The sequence below is a fragment of the Lagopus leucura genome, unplaced genomic scaffold, assembly GCF_019238085.1.
Source record: "Lagopus leucura isolate 7727_CA_CO unplaced genomic scaffold, USGS_WTPT01 Super-Scaffold_73, whole genome shotgun sequence".
Taxonomy (NCBI): Eukaryota; Metazoa; Chordata; class Aves; order Galliformes; family Phasianidae; genus Lagopus; species Lagopus leucura.
Window position 1 is genome coordinate 59,067,754 of NW_024962252.1, and position 21,098 is coordinate 59,088,851.

At 36.2% G+C, this 21,098-nt stretch overlaps 1 protein-coding gene across 1 annotated transcript in view; it reads right to left on the minus strand.

Annotated features, from left to right (window-relative positions):
* PRKN (parkin RBR E3 ubiquitin protein ligase) overlaps window positions 1-21,098 on the minus strand; it is a 678,907-nt gene that overhangs the window by 366,506 nt on the left and 291,303 nt on the right. Inside the window, exon 5 of the mRNA XM_042894398.1 lies at window positions 2,960-3,043. Within this exon, the coding sequence (XP_042750332.1) occupies window positions 2,960-3,043 (84 nt within the window). The remainder of the gene's footprint in view (window positions 1-2,959; window positions 3,044-21,098) is intronic.

The following is a 21,098-nucleotide window of genomic DNA, read 5'->3' on the forward strand; positions in this document are numbered from 1 at the left end:
TTTTAGAAAAGCATATAAAGTCATAATCTAGGGCAGTATTATATGAGGCAAACTAGGTAATTTTAGGCATGTAAGCTTGACATCAGCCCTAGATATATATGGTACTTGATAAATAAAGGAAGAATGTGCAATTAATGTCAACCAAAAATGACTTATGGTAACTACATACCATCAGAATAACCTGATATTTTTACATGATTACAAGTTTAATGAAATAAATTATCTACACGGGTTTCTCTGTGGCATTTTATATAGAACTGACATTTTGATTAAGAGACTAACACACTAAAATTGATGTTAGATAGATTTAACTGATATGTTTCAAAATATTATTTCCCACACTGATTAATCAAATTTTACTTCCCAAACTGGTATTGCAGTGATCATCACTTAGCCCTTTGATATGCAAAATAGTTATTAATTTTCTGGAATAAAAAGTAATTGCTCATAATCTCTAAAGAAGGCAAAAAGTCTGGGGAAGAGAAAAATAACAAAATGATCAAGTCACTGAAGAACCTACACCAAAAGCTTGCTCAGTAAAGATCATATAACAAGCATTTTTAGAACGGGCAAAAAATACAGTTGCAGCTTAAGAAACAAGAGCTATACATACAGCAAGAAGAAACCAGAGCCATACTTACAGGATTCTGTACAGGGTGGCAGAAATTAGAAAGGACTGATGCTTTCAAAGAATAATTAGAGGAACAGAAGATGTACAGGAAACATTCTTGTTGAATCTTTTAATAAATTCACAGGTATCAACACAACCAAGCACAATGTATCACTTCCTTAGCTAGCACTGATGACATATGAATGACATTGTGCATCACTGCCTCAATGGAAGTGATCTTCCACACACTACAGAAACCCCTTAGACTCATTCTTCTGCACTGTATTTCCAGCATATATCAGTAAAGCTGATGAGAACAAGGACTGGCGATCATGCAGCTTCTGCTAGCTGCTCGTATAATGCCTCATCTGTCTCTTCTTTCTGGTTTAGGCAGTCTATAAAATACTTCCACCAGGATGTCCACCTTTCTGGTCCTTTCCCTGATCCTTATCCACAGAGATTTAACCTTAACATTCCCAGCCCTAAGCTTAACAACATCAAACCACTAACATAGAAGACATGCCACCATCCCTCTTTTCTAGACTATCCTTTCTGAAGAGCTTATAGCCATCCACTGCAGCACTCCAGTTATGGGAGCAATCCCACTGTGTTTCCACAATGGCAACTAAGTCACAGTTTGCCTGCTGCACCATCGCTTCCGGCTCCTACTCTTTGTGGCACATCATGTGTGTAGCATGCATTGGTGAAGATGCACTACACCTAAGCCCCTGGTGTCACCCCCACTCTTGTCATCATTACTCTGGGCTCAAGTCCAGTGGGCTGGTTTTAACCACATTCACTTTCATAACTAGTTTTAAAGCTCTCTCAATGAGCCCAGCCAGCCCTACCAACAAAGATGTAACTCCTACTTAGCAACTTTACAAGATTATTATAATTGGTACACAACACCAGACCTCACCCACGCTGTACAGATGTTTCTCATGGTCATTAAAATACCAGAAAGAAAAAAGGAACCCTTACACTAAATATTTTACTGGCAGCAACTCAGACTGTTTGCAACATTACGAATTTCACTCCCTTTAAAATTCTCCATAATCACATGCAGATGTTGAAGGTGGACAAAATGTTTAGAAAGCTATGAGAATCTAAACAGTAATGTTCAAAATGTATAATGCTGATACAAAATAGAAAAGAAACACAGTGCCCCTGCAGTCCAGCAGGCCACATCAAAAGAAGCATGGCCAATAGGCAAGGGAGGTGACCCTGCTTCTCAGCTCACAAAAAAGACCCTAATGACATGTGAAACCAATACAGGTTTCACCAATAGAGCTTTACAGCATTTTGTGACACCAAAAGGTAGAATTACATTCCTGTGTGATGGAAAAAATGGCTGTTCACCTACAAAACAAGATTTCATCATTTTCCAATGAGTTTCCTGATAACTCTCAGGTTCAGCAAAAGAATGACCTCGGGGCTCAGATGATGTAATTTCTTCATAAGTGGTTTTTGCTAACAAATTTCAACTCTCACATATCAGTAAAGCATTCATGTATTTACTGGTTTGAGAAAGGGAAGACAAAGAGAAGACTACATCACAAACAGTGAGTGCCTCCAGAGAGATGCATTCATGATTCCTAGTCTGGAAAAGCTTCAAGGAACAGAATCCTTTCAAAAGTACAAAGTTGCGTGTTTGTCTTTGAAAGCAGCATCCAGAAATTGTACATCAAGTGAAGTTTCTTCCTGAAAACAAAGTGCTTCTAAGAGCTCTTTGGTATTAAATACTGTTGAACCATATCTAAAAATCAAAAATATCCAAATATATGTATTTAAAGGGAAACTTTATTTTCCCCTTTTCTATTTTAAGCATCCAAGATGCTTACACTCTTTCTTACTCAGGCTTTTCATTGATGTCACTCCAAGAAACAAACTGAATAAGCAAAGATGAAGATCTGGCAGAAAAGGTAGCTTGAAGAATCAGCTTCTGCTAAAACATTTGAAAATCTCTCATATGAAAAATCTGATTTATACGATGACACCAATTAGAAGCTTTGAGAACAATAACATATTCCCAAAATAATGAAGTAAGCATCAGCATAAATACTTTAAGAGCAATAAATTCTGCATTTAAGGTAAGGATACTTGAGTATTTAAGAGCTCCCCCAAAAGCAATAAACACATAAAACAACTTCCTCCTTCATACCAAGCAGCAACTGATGAAGTTCATCCCCTTGCTAAAAATTGAAGATGTTATCCAATGCTACACCTCATCTAAAGCACACCCTACATGTCAATTTACATTAACTTCCACAATTCTAATAAACGTAGAACTACTACAAACTATCATTCTCATAAGTGCCAAAGTAGTTGGGGAAAATGTGACTATCTTACCGCTACGGTTCCATTGCACTTTGGGGACTGGCAAACACCTGCTATTCTGTTTGGAATCAGCACATCATCCCAGCAAGACGGGCCCTTCAGAGAAAAACAAAACATATGAGGGTTTTTATACACTTAGTAAGTAAACATATAAAAATTGGTTTTGTTGCCTCTTTCCCTGACCCCATTCCTTTTAAGAGTTGGGTTTTTTTTTGGTTTTTTTTTTGAGAGTTTTATTAATTTAATGTTGGAATAATACAATCAGGCGACAATATTCATGAGTAAAGTTCAGCCCTTATCATACACAGCCCCGCCATTCTGCATTCAACACTGCGAGCAGGAGTCAAACAGGAGGTGCCTTCTCAGCTTAAAACTGTGAACGAATCATTATTTAAAAGCTACAAAGATTTCTGGTTGGCCCATAGTTTACTGAAAGCAAAAAGGACACAAAGGTTGGATATGGAAAGCACAGCTAGAAATACCAGAGCATAACAAAAAACAGGTTAAGTAGCTTTTGTCTATTTTCCTGTTTAAGTAACTGTTCATTGCTAAGTACACTAGAAAATAATAATTAAAAAAAGAATTAAAGATTACTATTAGCATCGCAAAATATTACAGCTAACATGAAGATACATCAAATAGGAATGCATATACAAAGACATGTATAGAAGCATTCATAAAAATACCAGCATATAAGAGATTTCAAAAATTAACACTAACAGCATTTATTTTAATATTAAATCTCACATCAGTTAACACTTAATGTGTATACAATAAAAATTAGCCAGGCAAGTAGATATGAAGCATAAATATACCTACACATATGGAAAAGAGCAACTAATAAAATATCAATAAAATATTTAATACTCTTAAATCTCAAGAGCGTTTGGGACCAAAATGCTATGCAGTATTCAAAATCTACTTATGTCCTCCAGTGGCAAATGGAAAGATGGAGTTTCTGAATGCATTCTTTATTTCTTTCCTAAAAATTACTAAAATGTGATTGACTTTGCTGGCCTGTACTAAGCACTCTGGTAGCAGTTAGATGGAATTGTCATACCTCCTAGATATCACTCCTGATTTTTAAGTTCTCAAAATCCATCATGTATATATACAATCTGTGTTAATTTTAGCAGTGCATATCACTTAATATTAACAAGCATTTAATACTATCTGCTACTTTACCGACTTGTAACTGAGTATCCTAAGATCTTCATTCTGCATTTCTTCAATCAGACATCATTTTTTATTCTACTGAAGTATTTATTGCGGAAAAGCTTCATCATTGTTCTATACGATTCATGGTGTGCTTTGCACGAAAAGGTGTATTTGTTTGTATTGGGGAATGCCATTATTCATCTAACTCCCCTATGACGACTGGTCATTTAAGCTCTCCTTTTTTTCATTCAGTAAATTGCCTGTCCATGCAAAAGTCTCACATGACAATTTAGTCTCCTTAAAGCCACTAATTAGGAAATTATATCAGTATCTTGGAAATCCAAGTACCTTGTAGTAACTGTTATGTCTCATTCACACAGTTGTTCTCTCCCAGAGAACTCTTAAGAGGAATGCTGTAGAGTCATGACCAAACCTTAAAAAAGGTCCAAGTTATCCTTGACACCACACATTTACGTATTCACAGATTCTCCACATTAGAGTATTTTCTTCTATGTCATTCAATCCATGTTTCAGACTTACTAGCCCAACTTCCTGGACTTATCCCGAAACTTTTCTCCATTCTTTTAAGCATCAGCTACATCCTGCACTTAGTGATCTTACGACACCAGAAGGATTTTGTGAAAGAGATTTTAAACTCTGTTCCAAGTTTTGCTATTTCATATTGAGTCTTTTGGAACTCTTGAGCACTGTCTAACCCTGAATATGTTTGTTCCTTTCATTTGCCCCAGTAACTGTCCTTCCAACAACAGCTCCTGTGCCAAACCCACAGAGGGGTTTCTAATGGATACTTCCTCCATTCCTCCATTGCATACACTCTTGTATATTCCCATAAATAGATGAAAAACTAAATCTGCTTTTTGTTATACATTAAAAGAACTTGACCGTTTTTCTGCTGCTTTCCAGTTATAGCCTTTTTATCTACTTGCATAACTTCACAAAAATATTTAAATCACCTGAACCACTTCTTTTAACCCAATTATTTCTAATACTTTTCTGAGAAATAGTTCCTTGATTCTAATAACCTTCCTTTCTTTTTCTTTCTCTCTCCCCACAGTTTAGTCCTTGTAGCTTCCTTTCAGTCCTCCTTAAATTTCTGTTCACGTCATTTTTGAATCTATTATAATTTCCACATCTCCTGGAAAATTTAACTCTTTTCAGCTGACTTTTTCTAAGGAAGTACCCTTAATTATCTGCCACTTTTCTTTTTTGAAATTAAGCACAATATACATGGCTTTCTCATACAGCTGAATGATGCCAAACATAAATATATCATGATCACTGTGAAAGGACACATGCTCTTAATACTACAAATGAGGTATGCTGTATGATCTTCCCTTGCAGGTTATTTCAACCCCTTTTCTGTAAAACACTCTGACAGCACCTAAAAGCTTAATGTTCGGATCACAGACTGACTCGATGCTTACCTAATTTACATTGCAGCAATTTAAACATTCCATTATCATTTTTTTCATACGTGTCTAAGCTTTTGGTTTACTGAGCATGTTAGACCCACTACCATCATCTGGTCAAGTGGCTGCTAATGGGAGTCTTATATTTTTCCTTTTCAAGGACATAATTTTATTCCATAAAGATGCTGCACTACTTGTGGACTTGTCAAACACAAGCAAGACTAACAAGGTAACATTCCTTAAAATCTACCTTTCTTCCTTCTCCCATCTGTTTGCATGCATTTATTAATTCCTCTAAACTGGAAAAATATGATTCAAATATTTACATTTCATATCTTTGGATAACCCTCATGTAATTTACGTTCTGGATGGGTGCTATGAAAGAAGGGCAAGTAGTAAAAAGAAAAAGTGCTTTATAATTATTATTATTATTTTTTAAACAAACATCCTAACACCCACAATTTTCTAGTCCTGTTAGTAATATCAATAGTAAACCTTCCTGTTACATCATCCCTTATTAATCATAAATTCTGCTTTTACCTGCATGATATTAAGACTTCCGAAGTCAGCAGTGTCATGCCAGTACACACACCAGACTCCCACAATTGCTACACAGTAAGGTAATTTAAGAGTTTCATGAGTAAAAGCAGTTATGCAAATTTTATTGGCTGTGGCACTGATTATGCTGATTCCATAAGTAAAAACTATTTCAAGCCCAATTTTTTTATTTTACATTTTTTAGTCCTTTAACTTCACTAGAATAATTGCAATAGAAATGTTCCCAAGTATTCAATAGTTTGCAGGACCAGGTCAATAATCAGAAAAAAAAAAAAAAAAACCACAACACTAAGAAGCGATTATGCCACAGATTCCTACTATTTGCAAGTGCAGCAGCTGATTTGCAAAATATGATCAAGAAAATATCGTTACAGAAATCAGAATAGGATTCACATAATATTCACTCTTGTTAGACTTCAAATTTTCCACTTTCAGAAACCAGAAAAAGAGACGTGTCCTTGAAAAACACTGAACTATGAGCTTTAATATTTCTTCAATGACAGCACTACTAAGCTTCATTGCTATAATTGAGCCAAAATAAAATTAGGAATTTTGGTAAGGTAAGCATTTTGAAATGCAATTTTTTTTTGTTCCTCTTTCTGAAGTCTTAGAAAAGTCTGTCAAAATGCAGGCCAGTCAATCACTTGTGTTGTTACAATTCTGCATGCTCTAGTGCATGTAATTATTAGTTTACATTAATCAAGAACATGCTGTGAGAAGGACAAAGCCTTCTGATTGCAAGATTAAACTGACTGCACCTCTTGAGCATAATCACAAAGAAAAGCTATGCAAGAATATACCAGAGCAGACATTTTCTGGTGTACAACATAAGAAATCAACAAGATAAAGATCTATAGGAAGAACACCAGTATATCACTGAATTTAGAAAAGCTGATGTCAAATGCAGCTGAATATTTCCCATACAAATTGCCACAGGAACTTTCATACTCCAGGAATATGGCAGCTGTTCTTTACTTTTTTGAGTGGCAAGACATGGGAAAAAAAATTAAAAATCAGCAAATGGCACATCAGATTTGAACTGAATCTCCTACATAGTATATGAAGGATAGGGATGATGAAGGTATTTTTTCCATGTATGAGGGAAATACTGGAAACGTATATGCTTTCTGCCATACACTATTGGTGGACTGCAAAATAGACAGTACACTGTAATCCCAGTATACCTGCCATCCCATAGCCAGTAACTAACTTCTTATTGTAGAACCATTTGGATTTCAGCCAAACATTAAAAACAAGAAAATCTCTGCAAACAGAAGTACTTTTAGAGATCTCACACGACAAATTATTCAACGTGAAGTTGCTGACAGAATTGTCCACCTGTGAAGTCGGGGAAAGGTCAGAAACAAAGGTCAGCAATGGAATCCAGTAATTCATCAAAGGCTTTGAATCATTTAAAAGACTGAAAACTATCCATGTACTTCATGCTTTGTGTTTTTCCTGCTTTATATTCTCCCCTAGTGAACAATATGCAGAAGAATATCATTAAAACACATCTTTGTACCTGCTAATACCTACATGAGAAATATAAATCATGAAAATGTTGAGCAAACGATCCAACCAAGGAACAAGCATTAATGCAAAAAGATTTTTAAAGCAATGTAAGAAATAATTCTATGTACTTGAGAGGGTTTAAAGTCAGCGTAGCCACTAAAAAAGGGCTGAATCTAATGTAAGGCATGCAAGCACATCTGCAAAATACTGGCTATTAACCTGTCTAAATGAGAGCATATGAAGAGTTAACATTTGCATGGATCCTCCTCTCAGCTTCCGTTAGCAGCTTGAGGAAATGAGAAGATTCCTCAAAATGCAAGGATTACTTGGAAAAAAAAACCAAAAACAAACAAACAAACAACACTTTTGTCATTCCACAGTCATAACTTGGCACAGATATCCCTGCTGTTAACTGCTTTCAGTTCCAGTAGGAGGGGAAATTCTGGCCTCCAGACATAGCAGCTGAGAACCATCCTGTTTTATTATTGGTTTTGGTCATTAGAACAATAAAGCACATGCATAGCTTTACTCATATGAAAAAATAATACTGAAGTACAGTTAATCACATTTCAAGTCCTCACAAGATTGAATCTACTAGTTTGATTTATACTGTCATCTTAATGATGAAATTTTCCTTGCAGACTGCTCAACTTACTTAGCAATTGACAGTTTTATGTCAATAGTCGTAAATCATTGGAAATGAAGTAGCTGACAATTTGCTGAGCCACATGAAGTTGTGTAATTAGGAAGACTCCCTGTATGCTAGTCATTTCAAATCAAAGATCACAGAATAAAATACCTATGTGAAAATGCAGGTAACTGCAGTGAAATAATTTATATCATTATTTTATAGATCATTACTTTCCCTTTCTAATTATAGGTATCATTGCTTGAAAAAAATCCCATTAAGAATTTTTTTTTAAAGTTCTGGTTTTTATTGTTTCATAGTTTGTTCTAGAACATGAATTGTATTATTATCTTGAGGAAGACGGCCATCTCAAGGAGTAGTGCACACTCACAGACTCTTACCCAAGCACCCAGGAATGCCAAGCTAGCAGAAGAAGGAGGATAAAAAGGGGACCTACAACAATGACATTAAGATTTCAGACATGACAAGCCTCACATCCTGTCTCTCTCCCTCCTGGACTTGTTCTGTGCTCTACCTGCCTGCTGCCTAAGGCCAGCCATGCTGCTGCTGCTCTCCCCAGAAAGGCTTCTGACAACAGATTCCTCATGAAGAAGAAGAGGTGTCTGCCATCAGAAGCCTCACGAGCTGATGTCTGCATGCTGACAGTCTCTCCTGGGCCTGCTACCTGATTCCTGCTGCTTCCTCCCAGACTTACTCTGTGGCTTCTTCCTGGTCCTACTCTGTCGCTGTTCCTTCTAGCTGCCTAAGATCAGCCATGCTGCCGCTGCTCTCCCCCTGCGCTTTTGCCTCGGACCGTTGGAAGGCGTGCAAACGGGACCACTGCTGGATCCTGGTGGTGACTCTCCCCACTTTATGCAATTCTTGCTTCTTTCCTCTATTTTCTATTGCCTGTCTTTCCTTCCTCATCACCCTAATTGGTAATAGTGTCCATCCTCCTCTTCCCTATCTCCCTGATTAGGATTTGTAATAAACTGGTCAGACCAACCAGGTTCTTAATCTCACGCTGGGTAAACACATATCAGAGAACCTCCTCTCCCTCCTATAAATTGGAGTGAGACACTAACCCTGCTCTTGCTGTAAGCTTTCAGATATTGGAAGAGAGCAATAAGGTCTCCCTTCAGCCTCCTTTTCCCCAGACTAAACAGCCCCAGTTCCTTTCAGTCACTTAGAAGCTTGCTTCCACCTTCACTGAGACTGCTTATAAAGTGGAGTCCTAATCGAGGTCAAGGGTGGGCAGTGCCATCTCAGCCCATGCTACCTCAGCAGCCTGCCCACAAGTTGCCAGCTGAAGCACTTCAGCTGGCTTCAAATAGCCTCAAGGAGCCACAGAGCTCTGAGGGAATGTCAGCCATTGGAGGCAAAGCATATCTGGGGTCTCGTAGTCCCAAGTCTTTCTGCCTCTTCAAAACTGGGTGGTTAAGGTTTAAACACATTAATATACTCAGCCAAAAAATCTGATCACATGTCTTCTCCAGACCTTTATAAGCCCTCTCTTAGCAGAGAGAAATAGCCATCACTTCACAGTCACACCTTACTCATGTCACTGCTTTTAGGCAGTATGTACATTTGTGAACTGTTTTCAAGGATGAAGTACAGAAGCAAAATTTCATCAAAAACCTGACAAACCCTGAGAGCTCACTAAAGAACTGCAAACTCTGCCACTGAACAAGACATGTTAGTTTCACAAAAACAGGAATAAATATTCCACTGGTTTCATGGTTTTCTGCATTATTTTTTTTTTTTAATACAAACTCTAAAGATTAAAATAAGTAATTGTTATATATTAACTATACATATTTTAACAGGCCTGCTCTGAAAATAGTGCCTCCTATTTGATCCACAATGCCGGAGGCAGATGTTGGTGGTATGGCAGTAGAACCTAAACCTTCCCACTAATATTCTCTTACATGTTGTTATGGTGCGACACAGCAGCAGAGGGGCAATCTGACAAAATGGAGTCTGACAGACAAGTGCCTACGAAGCAAAGAGGTGTCAATGAATTCCTCCATGCATAGAAAATGGCACCTGCTGACACTGATCAATGCTTGCTGAATGTACATGGAGATCAAACAGTGGATGTGAGCACAGAGTGGAAGTGGGCAGTGCGTTTCAGCAGTAGTGACAGCGAGTTACCTGCATTGGTGCAAATGTTTACGAGTCTGGCATGCAGACTATATTTCATCACTGGCAATAAAACATAGCTAATGGTGGTGACAGTGCTAAAACTATAGAAAATAAATATATAATGTTTATATATATATATAAAATATATAAAAATTTTGTAGCTGGGAACCTGCTCTATTAAATGGCGTCATTGTGCCCACTTGTAGTTTCCATGGAAATCATACACATCACTTTTGGTGCAACCTACATAAATACGCAGACAACAATTCCTCTTCATTCAGTCCAAAAGGCTGGACACTCATGCATTAGCGACTCTAGAAGATATTCGAAATTCAGTATGAAAAAGCATTGGTGATTCTGTAAACCACAAGAGTATTTCAGAACAGGGTTGACTAAGAAAATACATTTTCTAAGTTTTTCGTTTTTGAGTTACAGCTAAAATTCTGTATCAAATGATACAATTTCAACTCACAAATTTATCTATCACTCTACAGAAATATTTAAATAATTTCATGTTTTACTTAGGATTATATGGACAGCACTGCAATCCAAAGATCCATAACCTCTGCTCACATAGGAAATGCATAAACTCAGTAAACTAGTACACAAAAACACAAGGAAAAATAAAAATAAATACCCAGTAAGTCTGAAGTAAGTTCATACAAAAACCAAGAGCTAGTTAGACATCTTGCAACACAAATTAACTTGATTTGTAGTTAAACAAAAGTAATAAACCATAGAGATAAATAAAAAACTGAGATTAATTAATACACTGCAATATTAATTTGACTCAAATTTGATAATTGCACGTCACATCATTTGAGTTCAAACATTTTTCCTCAAGAAGGATTTTAAAGCTTCTTAGTAAAGAGCTAAGCTAGAGCATTCCCACTATAGACAACATCCAATGGAGTCCTTAGCTCATCCATTCACTCATTCCATGTGGGAGCGCCAACACAGTAAGTATGCCAGATAATTTCATGAAAGAAAAAAGACAGAAAAATGCTAATGAATTCTAAGAATAAATTTCTCAATTAATCAACACAAGTCTAACACAGAGGGGCCACAAGCAAGACAACTTCCTTAAGATGCTCAAGCAAATTTTTCAGTTACTATAGTTATATGAAACTGTAAAATCAAGATTACGCACTACAGTACCTCTAAAAAATAGATTGCTATACAGCCTATTTTTGATTTTACACATCATAAGAAACTCTGAAAGACACAACTGTACCAATTTCAACAACAGTATTTCTAAATCCTTGCACACACTTTGGATGATAGGTTATCAACATTTGTTACCAACAAGTATGTTGATAAAGATGATAGGTTATCAACATTAAAAAAAAAAAAGATTAAAAAAAAAAAATCAAAATACAGATTATGTTAAAGCCTGGTACTGCCAACCTTGCTATGTTTTTTCTTGATGACAAAGTTGTAAACTTCATCTACCCACTAAGCTATTTACAAGCAAATGTATCTTTCAGTGTTCAGAAATACAGAAAACCCTATGTCTGATGGATTATTCAGTTTTATTCAGGATTCATTTATGCTTACACTGCAAAAATGTTATTGTTTAATAATAATAACAAAAAAAGCATGATCCTAACACACAAAAAAATAACATGCTTATTTAACCACTCTGCTTGTGCACTTAACTTGTGTTGAAGAAATAAAGTAAAAACTTCATTGAAGATTCCACTTTTAAGACATAAACCTCACCTGGCAGGCATATGTCTTAACATACACCCATGGTGTATGCCATGTATACCACACCAACAGGTGTGACAGTCTAAGAAGAAATAAAGAAAAAACAAGCAAAAGGACCAACTAGTAAACAACAACAAAAAAAAAGCAGGAATTAGAAAGAGGCAAACAAACATTCACCTCCTTACAGTAAAACTGCTGTATAACTGTTCCATTATTCTGTCACAAGAGATCTTGTACAAGATCTCCTCTCACAGCAGAAAATTCAAAATCTAACAATCTAATTCAGATTACTCTCCCTTCATTTTATCTGTATCTGGTCTGCTATGCTAAACTCTTTGAAGCCAACAAGCATTAAGTCATCTTTTGCTAACTCCACCAAATTAAGATGCATAACCTCTAGAAATCCAACACACAAGTTCAGGACACTGTCACTGATATCACGGTATTGAATATACAGGGAGGTTTCAATTTGATGCAAAATAGCCACTGTAACACCACCAGCTAATGCTGAGGTACATTCCTGTAACCTATTATCAGATTAACAGATAACTGCTACTCCTAAAGCTAACGCTTTAAAGACTGCAGTCTTTTTTCCTTCTCTTCCATCCTGGAATTCTTCTTGAATCATATTCTACGTGCTGGCACAGCTTAACCAGAACAGATGGAAAAAAAAATAAAAAAAATCACAGAATGGCTTGAGTTGGAAGGGCCCTCAAAAATCATCTTGTTACAACTTCCCTGCTGTAGGCAGGGTTGCTACCCACTAGTTCAAACTGCCCAGGAACCCATCAAGACTGGCCTTGAGGCATTAGCCCCATCCCTGGAGGTGTTCAGGTCCATCCCTGTGTGTTCACTTAAATCACAGAAGAGGTGAACAAACTCAAGCTAAAGAAGCATTTGAAGCCAACTTTTGCTCTGATAAAAGAAGCTCTTGAAGAGGCCTCAGTATGAAAGGGGGGCCTCTACCCTTGAATTTTGCAAGAACTCAATCTTGTTTGTACATAAGAGATCTCTGTGAACGTCTCTGTGAAAAACATTAAATTGAAGAAATGTCTAATTTCTTTGTATCCAGTATGAATTCTTCATATATTTCTAGGAGCTGACCTGCTTGAATAGGACTCTGATAACTATCAGACTCCCACGTTCCAGTGTTGTGAGGAGAGAGACACCTGTGAGTTTTAAAAGGCAAGTGAGTAAGGCATCATGTTTCAGGCTCATCTGTGCTTTTCCAGATTTAATTTCTGGTTTTCTTGCAAATCTTATTCTAAGATTCTTAAATATAAAATGAGTAATATTCTAGTCATTCCAGCCAATGTTTACCTTATGTGAAGGTAAATATTACATAATAATAATAAAAAAATGAAGGTAAATAATATGTAACTGCTACCAAGATATTCTGAAAATACATAATTCAGGATAGATAACCTAGAAACCACATAAGATATCATTTAATTTCAGGTTAAACTTCAGATTTTCACTGAATTCTCAACAATATAAGTGAGAAGCATTTTACTTTTGAAGAAATGACAGCTATATTCTATCTATGCTGGTTAGGACTTGCATTCAGCTTATATACTAAATATTCTAATTATTTCCTTGTTTTTTTTAAATGAGCAAGCCCTCAGAAACAAATTTAATCTTCAGTATTTCTGCCTTGCATTGCAAACTCATCTGCATTTCCACAGACTTTATTACGTTTTATTCTGAAGACAGTTTCTCTTATTGCAATTTCTTCTAGTATCTTTGCCTTTTGTCACAAAGAGAACAAATTACTAAATTATGTTAGCATTTTATTATGCAAGATTGTCAGTATCTATCATTACGATATTGTTTTCCTTGCCTGCAACTCAGTGTAAACCAAATGTAAAACAAATGAAATTGAGGTGATTCACTACAACTAGTATTATGACTAATTCACATTTTAGTGCATATGAACTAGTTTAATAATTACTTTTCATTCACCATTACCAGACTTATCTATAAGATATTAAGACGCAGTAATGAAACAGATCTAGAACTAGTACTATTTTAATTTTAATCAGAACATAGATGTGCAGCACATTATGTATTACTAAAACTGCAAGAGTTCCTCAAACATACGTGCCAGCAATATATTCAATTCTGTTCTGCTGTTGTTTATAATTGTGTTCCACTAGTCCAGTTCTTAAACATTTCTTTAATCTTCAGTTTCTGTATTAGGTTGTTCTGCATAAGTTGTTTTTCACTGTTATTTTATGGTCTTTATTTCACAATTCAGTCTCTTCTGGTCTGAACAGATATTACACCTACAGAGCAATCAATAGCTCAAAACTGCAACTCTGCAAACAAGATGATTATAATCTTAGGTGATGGCTTGTCTCTGCAAAGAAAAAGCATGTGCAATCTCTTCACCACTACTGAGTGCACACAGCAGGCAGGGAAAGGAAGTATCTCCTTCTGAAAATGTACAATAGATGCCATACAGTGAGCGTGCCTGATGAAAATCAAGGTTCAACTACACCGAATCTTTCATTTATTATAAGGAAATCAATTAATCATCTTCATAAATTTCTTCACCTTCTCTCAACTTATGAGAGGTGTCACATACTCTAGAACTTTGTTTCTGCCACTATAAAGACTATAGATATATGCTTAAGCACGATAATGATGTGTTTAATTATCTAGAGCAAAAGCCTACATACTACATCAGACAAATTCCTATTGGGTGTCATCGCTTTGAGATAGAGTCACATGAGCCCTGAGCACAATTCCATTATCAAAGAGAAAGAGGCAAGTTAGTAGTAATCAATTTACTGCAGTCAGATTCTAACAGGAGTCGATCTGGACAGGGATTTGAAAAATCAAATTAAACAACAACAACAACAACAAAAACACAGGAAAGTAAAACAAAACATAATGAAGAAAAAACAAAACAAAAGAACAGGCTTCTGTTCAGAGCTCTCACCTGCCTACTGGGCAGCTTTGGGAATTATACTTTTTTTGTCCACCAGTTTCTGAACCCACAATACATCTGTTTCCTTCTTATTTCTTAAGAGCTGATAAGATGTATGTACTTTTAGATTTAGCACACTCTACAATTTTATACAAGATAAGAAATATTATTAACAATAGCACAAAATATTTACAGAAGTGACAAACTGAAGTTGTCCTACTGGCTTCTTTTATAAGTGTGCTTCCATTGAAATCAGAACAAGGCTTTCTTCTCAGATTTTAAAATACAAACATAATCATAATTTAAAAAAAAAAAAAAAAAAAAAAAAAAAAATCAAGATCTCAGAACCAGTACTATCTATCCTACAAACAGCATAAAAAACACACCGGTTCCATACTTCAAGCAAAACCCACATTTTACTTCTACTTAGCATACTTAAAGATTGTATTTCCTATTACTCTAGAGGAAATCACTTGATTTTAAGCACAAAGAAACAAATTGTTGTCTTTTACAATCGTAGTTTGCAATTAACTTCCCAGCTTTCATGTAATGGTAGAAATGATCTATCAACTCATGCACTGTCACTTTTGTTTAATGGTATGGTACAATCACAGGAAAAATCCTCCATTTAATGGAAAATATACGTGTGTCAGTAGGTTGTCACTCATATGGTCTTGTAAAACATTGCCTTAAAAAAAAATGAACTGGGTTCAAGCTGAGCAAGGGAAGAAAATGCAAACCAAAGCAAAACAACAACAAAAACACACTTAAATCCTTAACAGCTTATCTATAGCTGGTTAATGTTTTTCATGATAACAATGCCTGTTATCTTTAATTGATATGCATATGACAGCCACATTCAGTCTTGCCTCATTTGTTATAAAAGCAGTGACCTTTCAAACAACTTTCCTAGTCTTCCTTTAAAAGAAATAATCACACTGAAGTGCCAGCAAAATGGAAAATTAGCCTTTTGAAACAAGCAATTCATCCTCCACTCTGTGTTAAGAGAAACATAAGACTGCATAACAGTGAAAAGCATGCTGAATCAGGTAAGGTTTATTTCACTGTGCATGCTCCAGAGAAGTCCTTGACATTGCTAATGTTTGTCTTGCATATAGGTCCCAAAGCTAAACTTCAGTCTGGAAGAGATTTGAACTACTATCCAGAGGCATTTCAGGATCTGAACCAAAAGGTTTACAGCATTACAATCCAGTTAATTCTATTGCTTCTAATTTCAGCTGGACTTAAAGTCTTATCTCTGCGCTCCAGGCCTTCAGATAGAGCCTATCACAGTAACACCAATTCCCAGAGAATTCAACTTCATGACCCAAGTGAGATTAAATCCCCCCAGATAGCCCAAGTAAATGGCTCATAACTTGTTTCTGTCACTTTCACTAATGCTTTTGTACCATGAAAGAAACCAGCAAAGGTGTAAATATCTACAAATTATTAACTGCACTTTTTCCCTTAACTCCTAGCAGTGATTTCAGTTGTCTGATTCCTGCTGAGAACATCAGATATTTACTAGCTGAACTTTCTCTTTAAATGCTACACTAATCAGCTACTGGATAGTTGTACTCTATCAACCTGAGTGCTGTTACTTATGGTAAAATGCAAACAGACAGATATAAATAAATACAGAAATACCGAGAAGAGTTGATGCATATTTGACACCAGCTGTACTTAAACTCTCCCAAGTCAGATAATTCCACAGCATGTTTCATGTTAAACAGTTTCATCCGGATGAAAGCAAAAGTCGGCTGAAAGAGAGTATCTCAATTCTACTCTTCGGGACGTGAGTAGTTTAAGGAACTAAATTCCCAAATAAGCCTTGAGGACAAGTGGAAGGAAAAGGAAATATGCCCTCAAAATGCTGTAGACTAATTATGAGAAATTCCTGTCCATACTGAAATCCAAACCAACAAATATACAGCGCTGTGTTGGGAAGTACTTTTAAATATAACGACTATCAAACAAAGAGATATTTTTAGGATTCCCCACCTCCCCCTTTTAAATCACAGAGAAGGGAGAAGTTCATAAGGAAGTAAGATGAAAAGAAGAAGAAAAAGCACCAACAGAAGGAGTACCCAAAATCTTCAGCACTAAAAAGAAATCCTTTCCACCAAATTTATAAAGTTTCAAGTAATACATAGGCATATATATCTATACATAAAACATATAAGTATTTTATAATTCCAGCCTGCTAGAGTTCTATCCATCTTAGGCAAGACAAAGAAAAACACCTACCAGAAATAAAAAAAAAAACAGACCTCTTCTTTCCAGTAGAAGAAACAGTTTATTTTCTAAAAGCCTCTGGAAGCAGCGAATCTCTACTTTCAATGCTTTTTCTTGCACAAAGCTAAGAGTCCTCCTTCAGTGCTTCTATTACGAGATCTCCTTCAAGAGAGGGGTAACTAAAGCATGAGAATGTCACATAAGCAGAGATACAACACCTCACTAAAGGTTTGTATTGCACATGTGCAGCTGAAATCCCAAATCAGTGGGATGACTGGCAGCTGGGGGCACTTGGTCAGTTCCAAGGCATGCAGTGGCTTCCAGCTGAGGGCCAAGTCAAAGCACAGCTGCAGGCATTATGTTGGCACTACTGCTGAAACAGCACCTGGGCTGACTTGCAAACTGTGGTAAAAAGGTGACGCTGGGCTGAGCAGAATGGAGTAGGAAACATCTGGGCATAGTAGATAGTCTAGTCTAGTCTAGTCTAGTCTAGTCTAGTCTAGTCTAGTCTAGTAAAAAGACTAATGCAATACAGAGTTGTGAACAGAGGTTCCAATCAGCTCAAATACCAATTTCCGTATTTAGGTAACATCCTTTCTGATAGAGAATAGGAAACATAGGCGATATACTGTTGTATTTATATTGCGTATCTAGATGCTGGAGAACACTATTGCTAAGATGATTCATAGGCAAGTTTTCTTCATGTAACATGTTCAGACAACTCTAAGCTCTCAACCACCCCCAGGTTACTCCCACCTAAACTGGCTAAGGTGGTTGCCTGAGGAAGCACTGTCTGTTAATAGTTAAAAAAGTCATGGAAGACAAAACTTTGTTTATGGCTCATTTAGGGACCTGTAAGTAGAAAAAGTCATTGTGCCAATGCAATCTTAATGAAGTCAGACCAGCGGAGATAGTCAGCAAAAGGGAAATGACTCTGTTAATGAGGCAGGTGACTCATACTTGGTTTTAATCTGAATAAAAGACATGAAGCCAACATAGCTCAATTAATTTACTGGTTGTCAGATTGTGACCATATGCTAAAACAAAGAATACTGTGGCAATCTTCAGAGTGATGCAGCCTGTATATTATAATTTATGTGATGTATATCAAAAGAAAACTCTCTGCATCCATAGCATCCCATGCATTTTGTTTTCCTTGAAGCAAGCTCTGAATGTCTGAACAAGGTAAATGATGTGCATTAGCTCAGCTAAGAATGCATGTTTATTGGACTTCAATACTTATACAAACTGCCAACTTTTTAGTTCCAACATTTTGGATAAATACAAATAAAGCACAATTTATTTATTTTGCATATTTACCCTTTTTAAGTCCACCAATTTTTAAGTAGTAAGCCAAGCAATACTTTTTTCCTACATTAAAGCTGGCAAATAATTGTCTTGAGACAATGAGTCACAGAGTAAGTACTTGAATCATAATAACGGCATTTCAGGTGAGTTATAATGAAAAGAATAGTGGGCACACAAGGATAATGCCAACATGCATGACTGAATGGCAGAGTTGCTGTTCATAGACAGTACAAATTCCCCAGGCCACTATGCAAAGTAGAGAGGTCAGTCTAGGTTCACAATGATTAGCATGATGGCAGACTTAAATAGGATCAAGCAAGAAATCCCCAAATACAATGCATTTTGAAACTGAAGAAATAATACATTTGTGTGGCTCAGAAATAAATGTTAACGTGTAAACCAGTGTTCACCTTGAAAAAAATAAAGAGTAATTAGTATTATTATTTTTTTTTAACTCAAGGATGAATATGAAAAACTGCAAGCTAAGAAGGTTTTTCCTGCTTTTTTTCCCTTCTGGAAATAGTGACTATACTAATCTGAAATCAGATTTATCACATTAATACAACTGGATTAACATACCACCTCAGATGTATCTCAAGAAGAACCCTGAAATTGTTATTATCTATGAGTGACTTCCTTTTTTACTTTGCTAGCTAGTTTATATTTTCATTTAATGATGACACTTTTAATTTAATTAAAGTTGACAAAACTCTAGCCTTTTAACTCACGAGAACTGTTTGAACTAAATTAAAAACTACTAAATTAAAAATTAAAAGTAAAAGGTACTGGAACAGGCTGCCCAGAGAGGTTGTGGATGCCCCGTCCTTGGAGGTGTTCAAGGCCAGGTTGGATGGGCCCTGGGCAGCCTGGTTTAGCATTAAACGTGGAGGTTGGTGGCCCTGCATGTGGCAGGAGGGTTGGAGATTCGTGATCCTTGAGGTCCCTTCCAACCCTGGCCATTCTGTGATTCTGTGATTCTGTGAAAAAGACATGAAACGTTTGGGCCTTCTTGCATGTAAATGTATTTTAAAACACTTGATGAACTCCCCAAATTCAAAGTTAGTATAACTGTTATGAAGACAGCCAATATGCTTGCATTAGTCACTAGTGTAATGCACATAAAACATATTGAAGTAAGCAGCAAGAAGAGCCTACTGTGCCTTCACAAACAGGAATGGTACAGAGCAAAGTTTTTTTTTCTTTCTGCATGGATCCTCATGGGAGAAAGTTGGAGACCATGGTCAAATTTTTAAAAAACAATTCCTATGAACAAAACAAGTACACATACTATTTTTCTTGAATATAATTTGGAATGCAGTGAATACACCTACTTATTTGAGCAGGTGTATGAATTTAGTATTATTAGAACTTAGATTTTAGATTTAGATTAGAATTTAGAACTGAAGCTGCTTGAGAACTCCTGTGACGTGTCACACAGGCTTAGCACCACATTCCAGCTACAGAACCAGTCTGGTATGCCATGCTGTAACATGGCAAGGAAAGAATTAAACTTTCAGAGTGGAAATTTTGTTTCAGCCCCATTATACTTTATGTCAGTGAGGGAGTAGAGAAACAGAACAATTAATGCACCCCAAGAGAAAGCTTTTAACGAGAAAAACACATTTTGAGATATTTTCTGCTTTTTGCTTTTATTGAAGCTGACAGTGATTCTGACTACACAAAGTTTGTGTTCTCCTCAAAGAAGTGCAGTGAGTTTAATTCCGCTCCTTTCTTGTGGCTTACTATGAATCCTTGGCTGTTTAAAATTACCTACCAGGACCTCTGCACTCTTTGCCAGCACAGACAAGAACATAGCTTTATACTTCCTAAAGAGTACACCGTTCTCACCAGCAGATCATATTTTATCACTAAGTATCCCTTTTCCAGAAATGAAGCTAGTACATTGCTAGTGTATTCTAAGATAAAGCTCATATATGGTTTGTGCACTTCCTATTATTTTTATATTATTATTATTTTTTTTTTTTCATGAAGATGCCTTTTATATTCTGTCTTTTTTGGCTCCAGGCTGCACCATTTCCTTAATCACTAATACAATACATCACAATTCAACATGAGCTAAATAAAAATCAGTTACGACCAAAGCTGAGAATAAATGCTAAAATGTACTGTCAGTCCACAGATTGGATATGAATTGTATCTCTGCAGTGCTTTTTATTTCAAAGCACAGTACAAAGGAGAATTCAGAGACCTTGCTGAGAGCAGATCACATTTTTAGATACCTGACTTAAAAGAGGACTTAAAGGTCATCAAGCCTGATTACATTTTGTTCAACACAATAAAGTGCAGCCATGTGTAAATTACTGTTGAGCAAATTATGAATGATTCATGGCAGGTTTTTCATTAGAATGTAATGTCTTCTTTTCTGTAAAGTCAACATTATGATCTACACTGTTATTTATTGGAGCTCCTTCTATTAAACTAAACAGGAGGAGAGATGATTTTATTTGTACCTTTTGTATCTGCATACACTCTAACATTAAAGTGGTAATGTTAAAGAATGTCCATCCCTCAGCT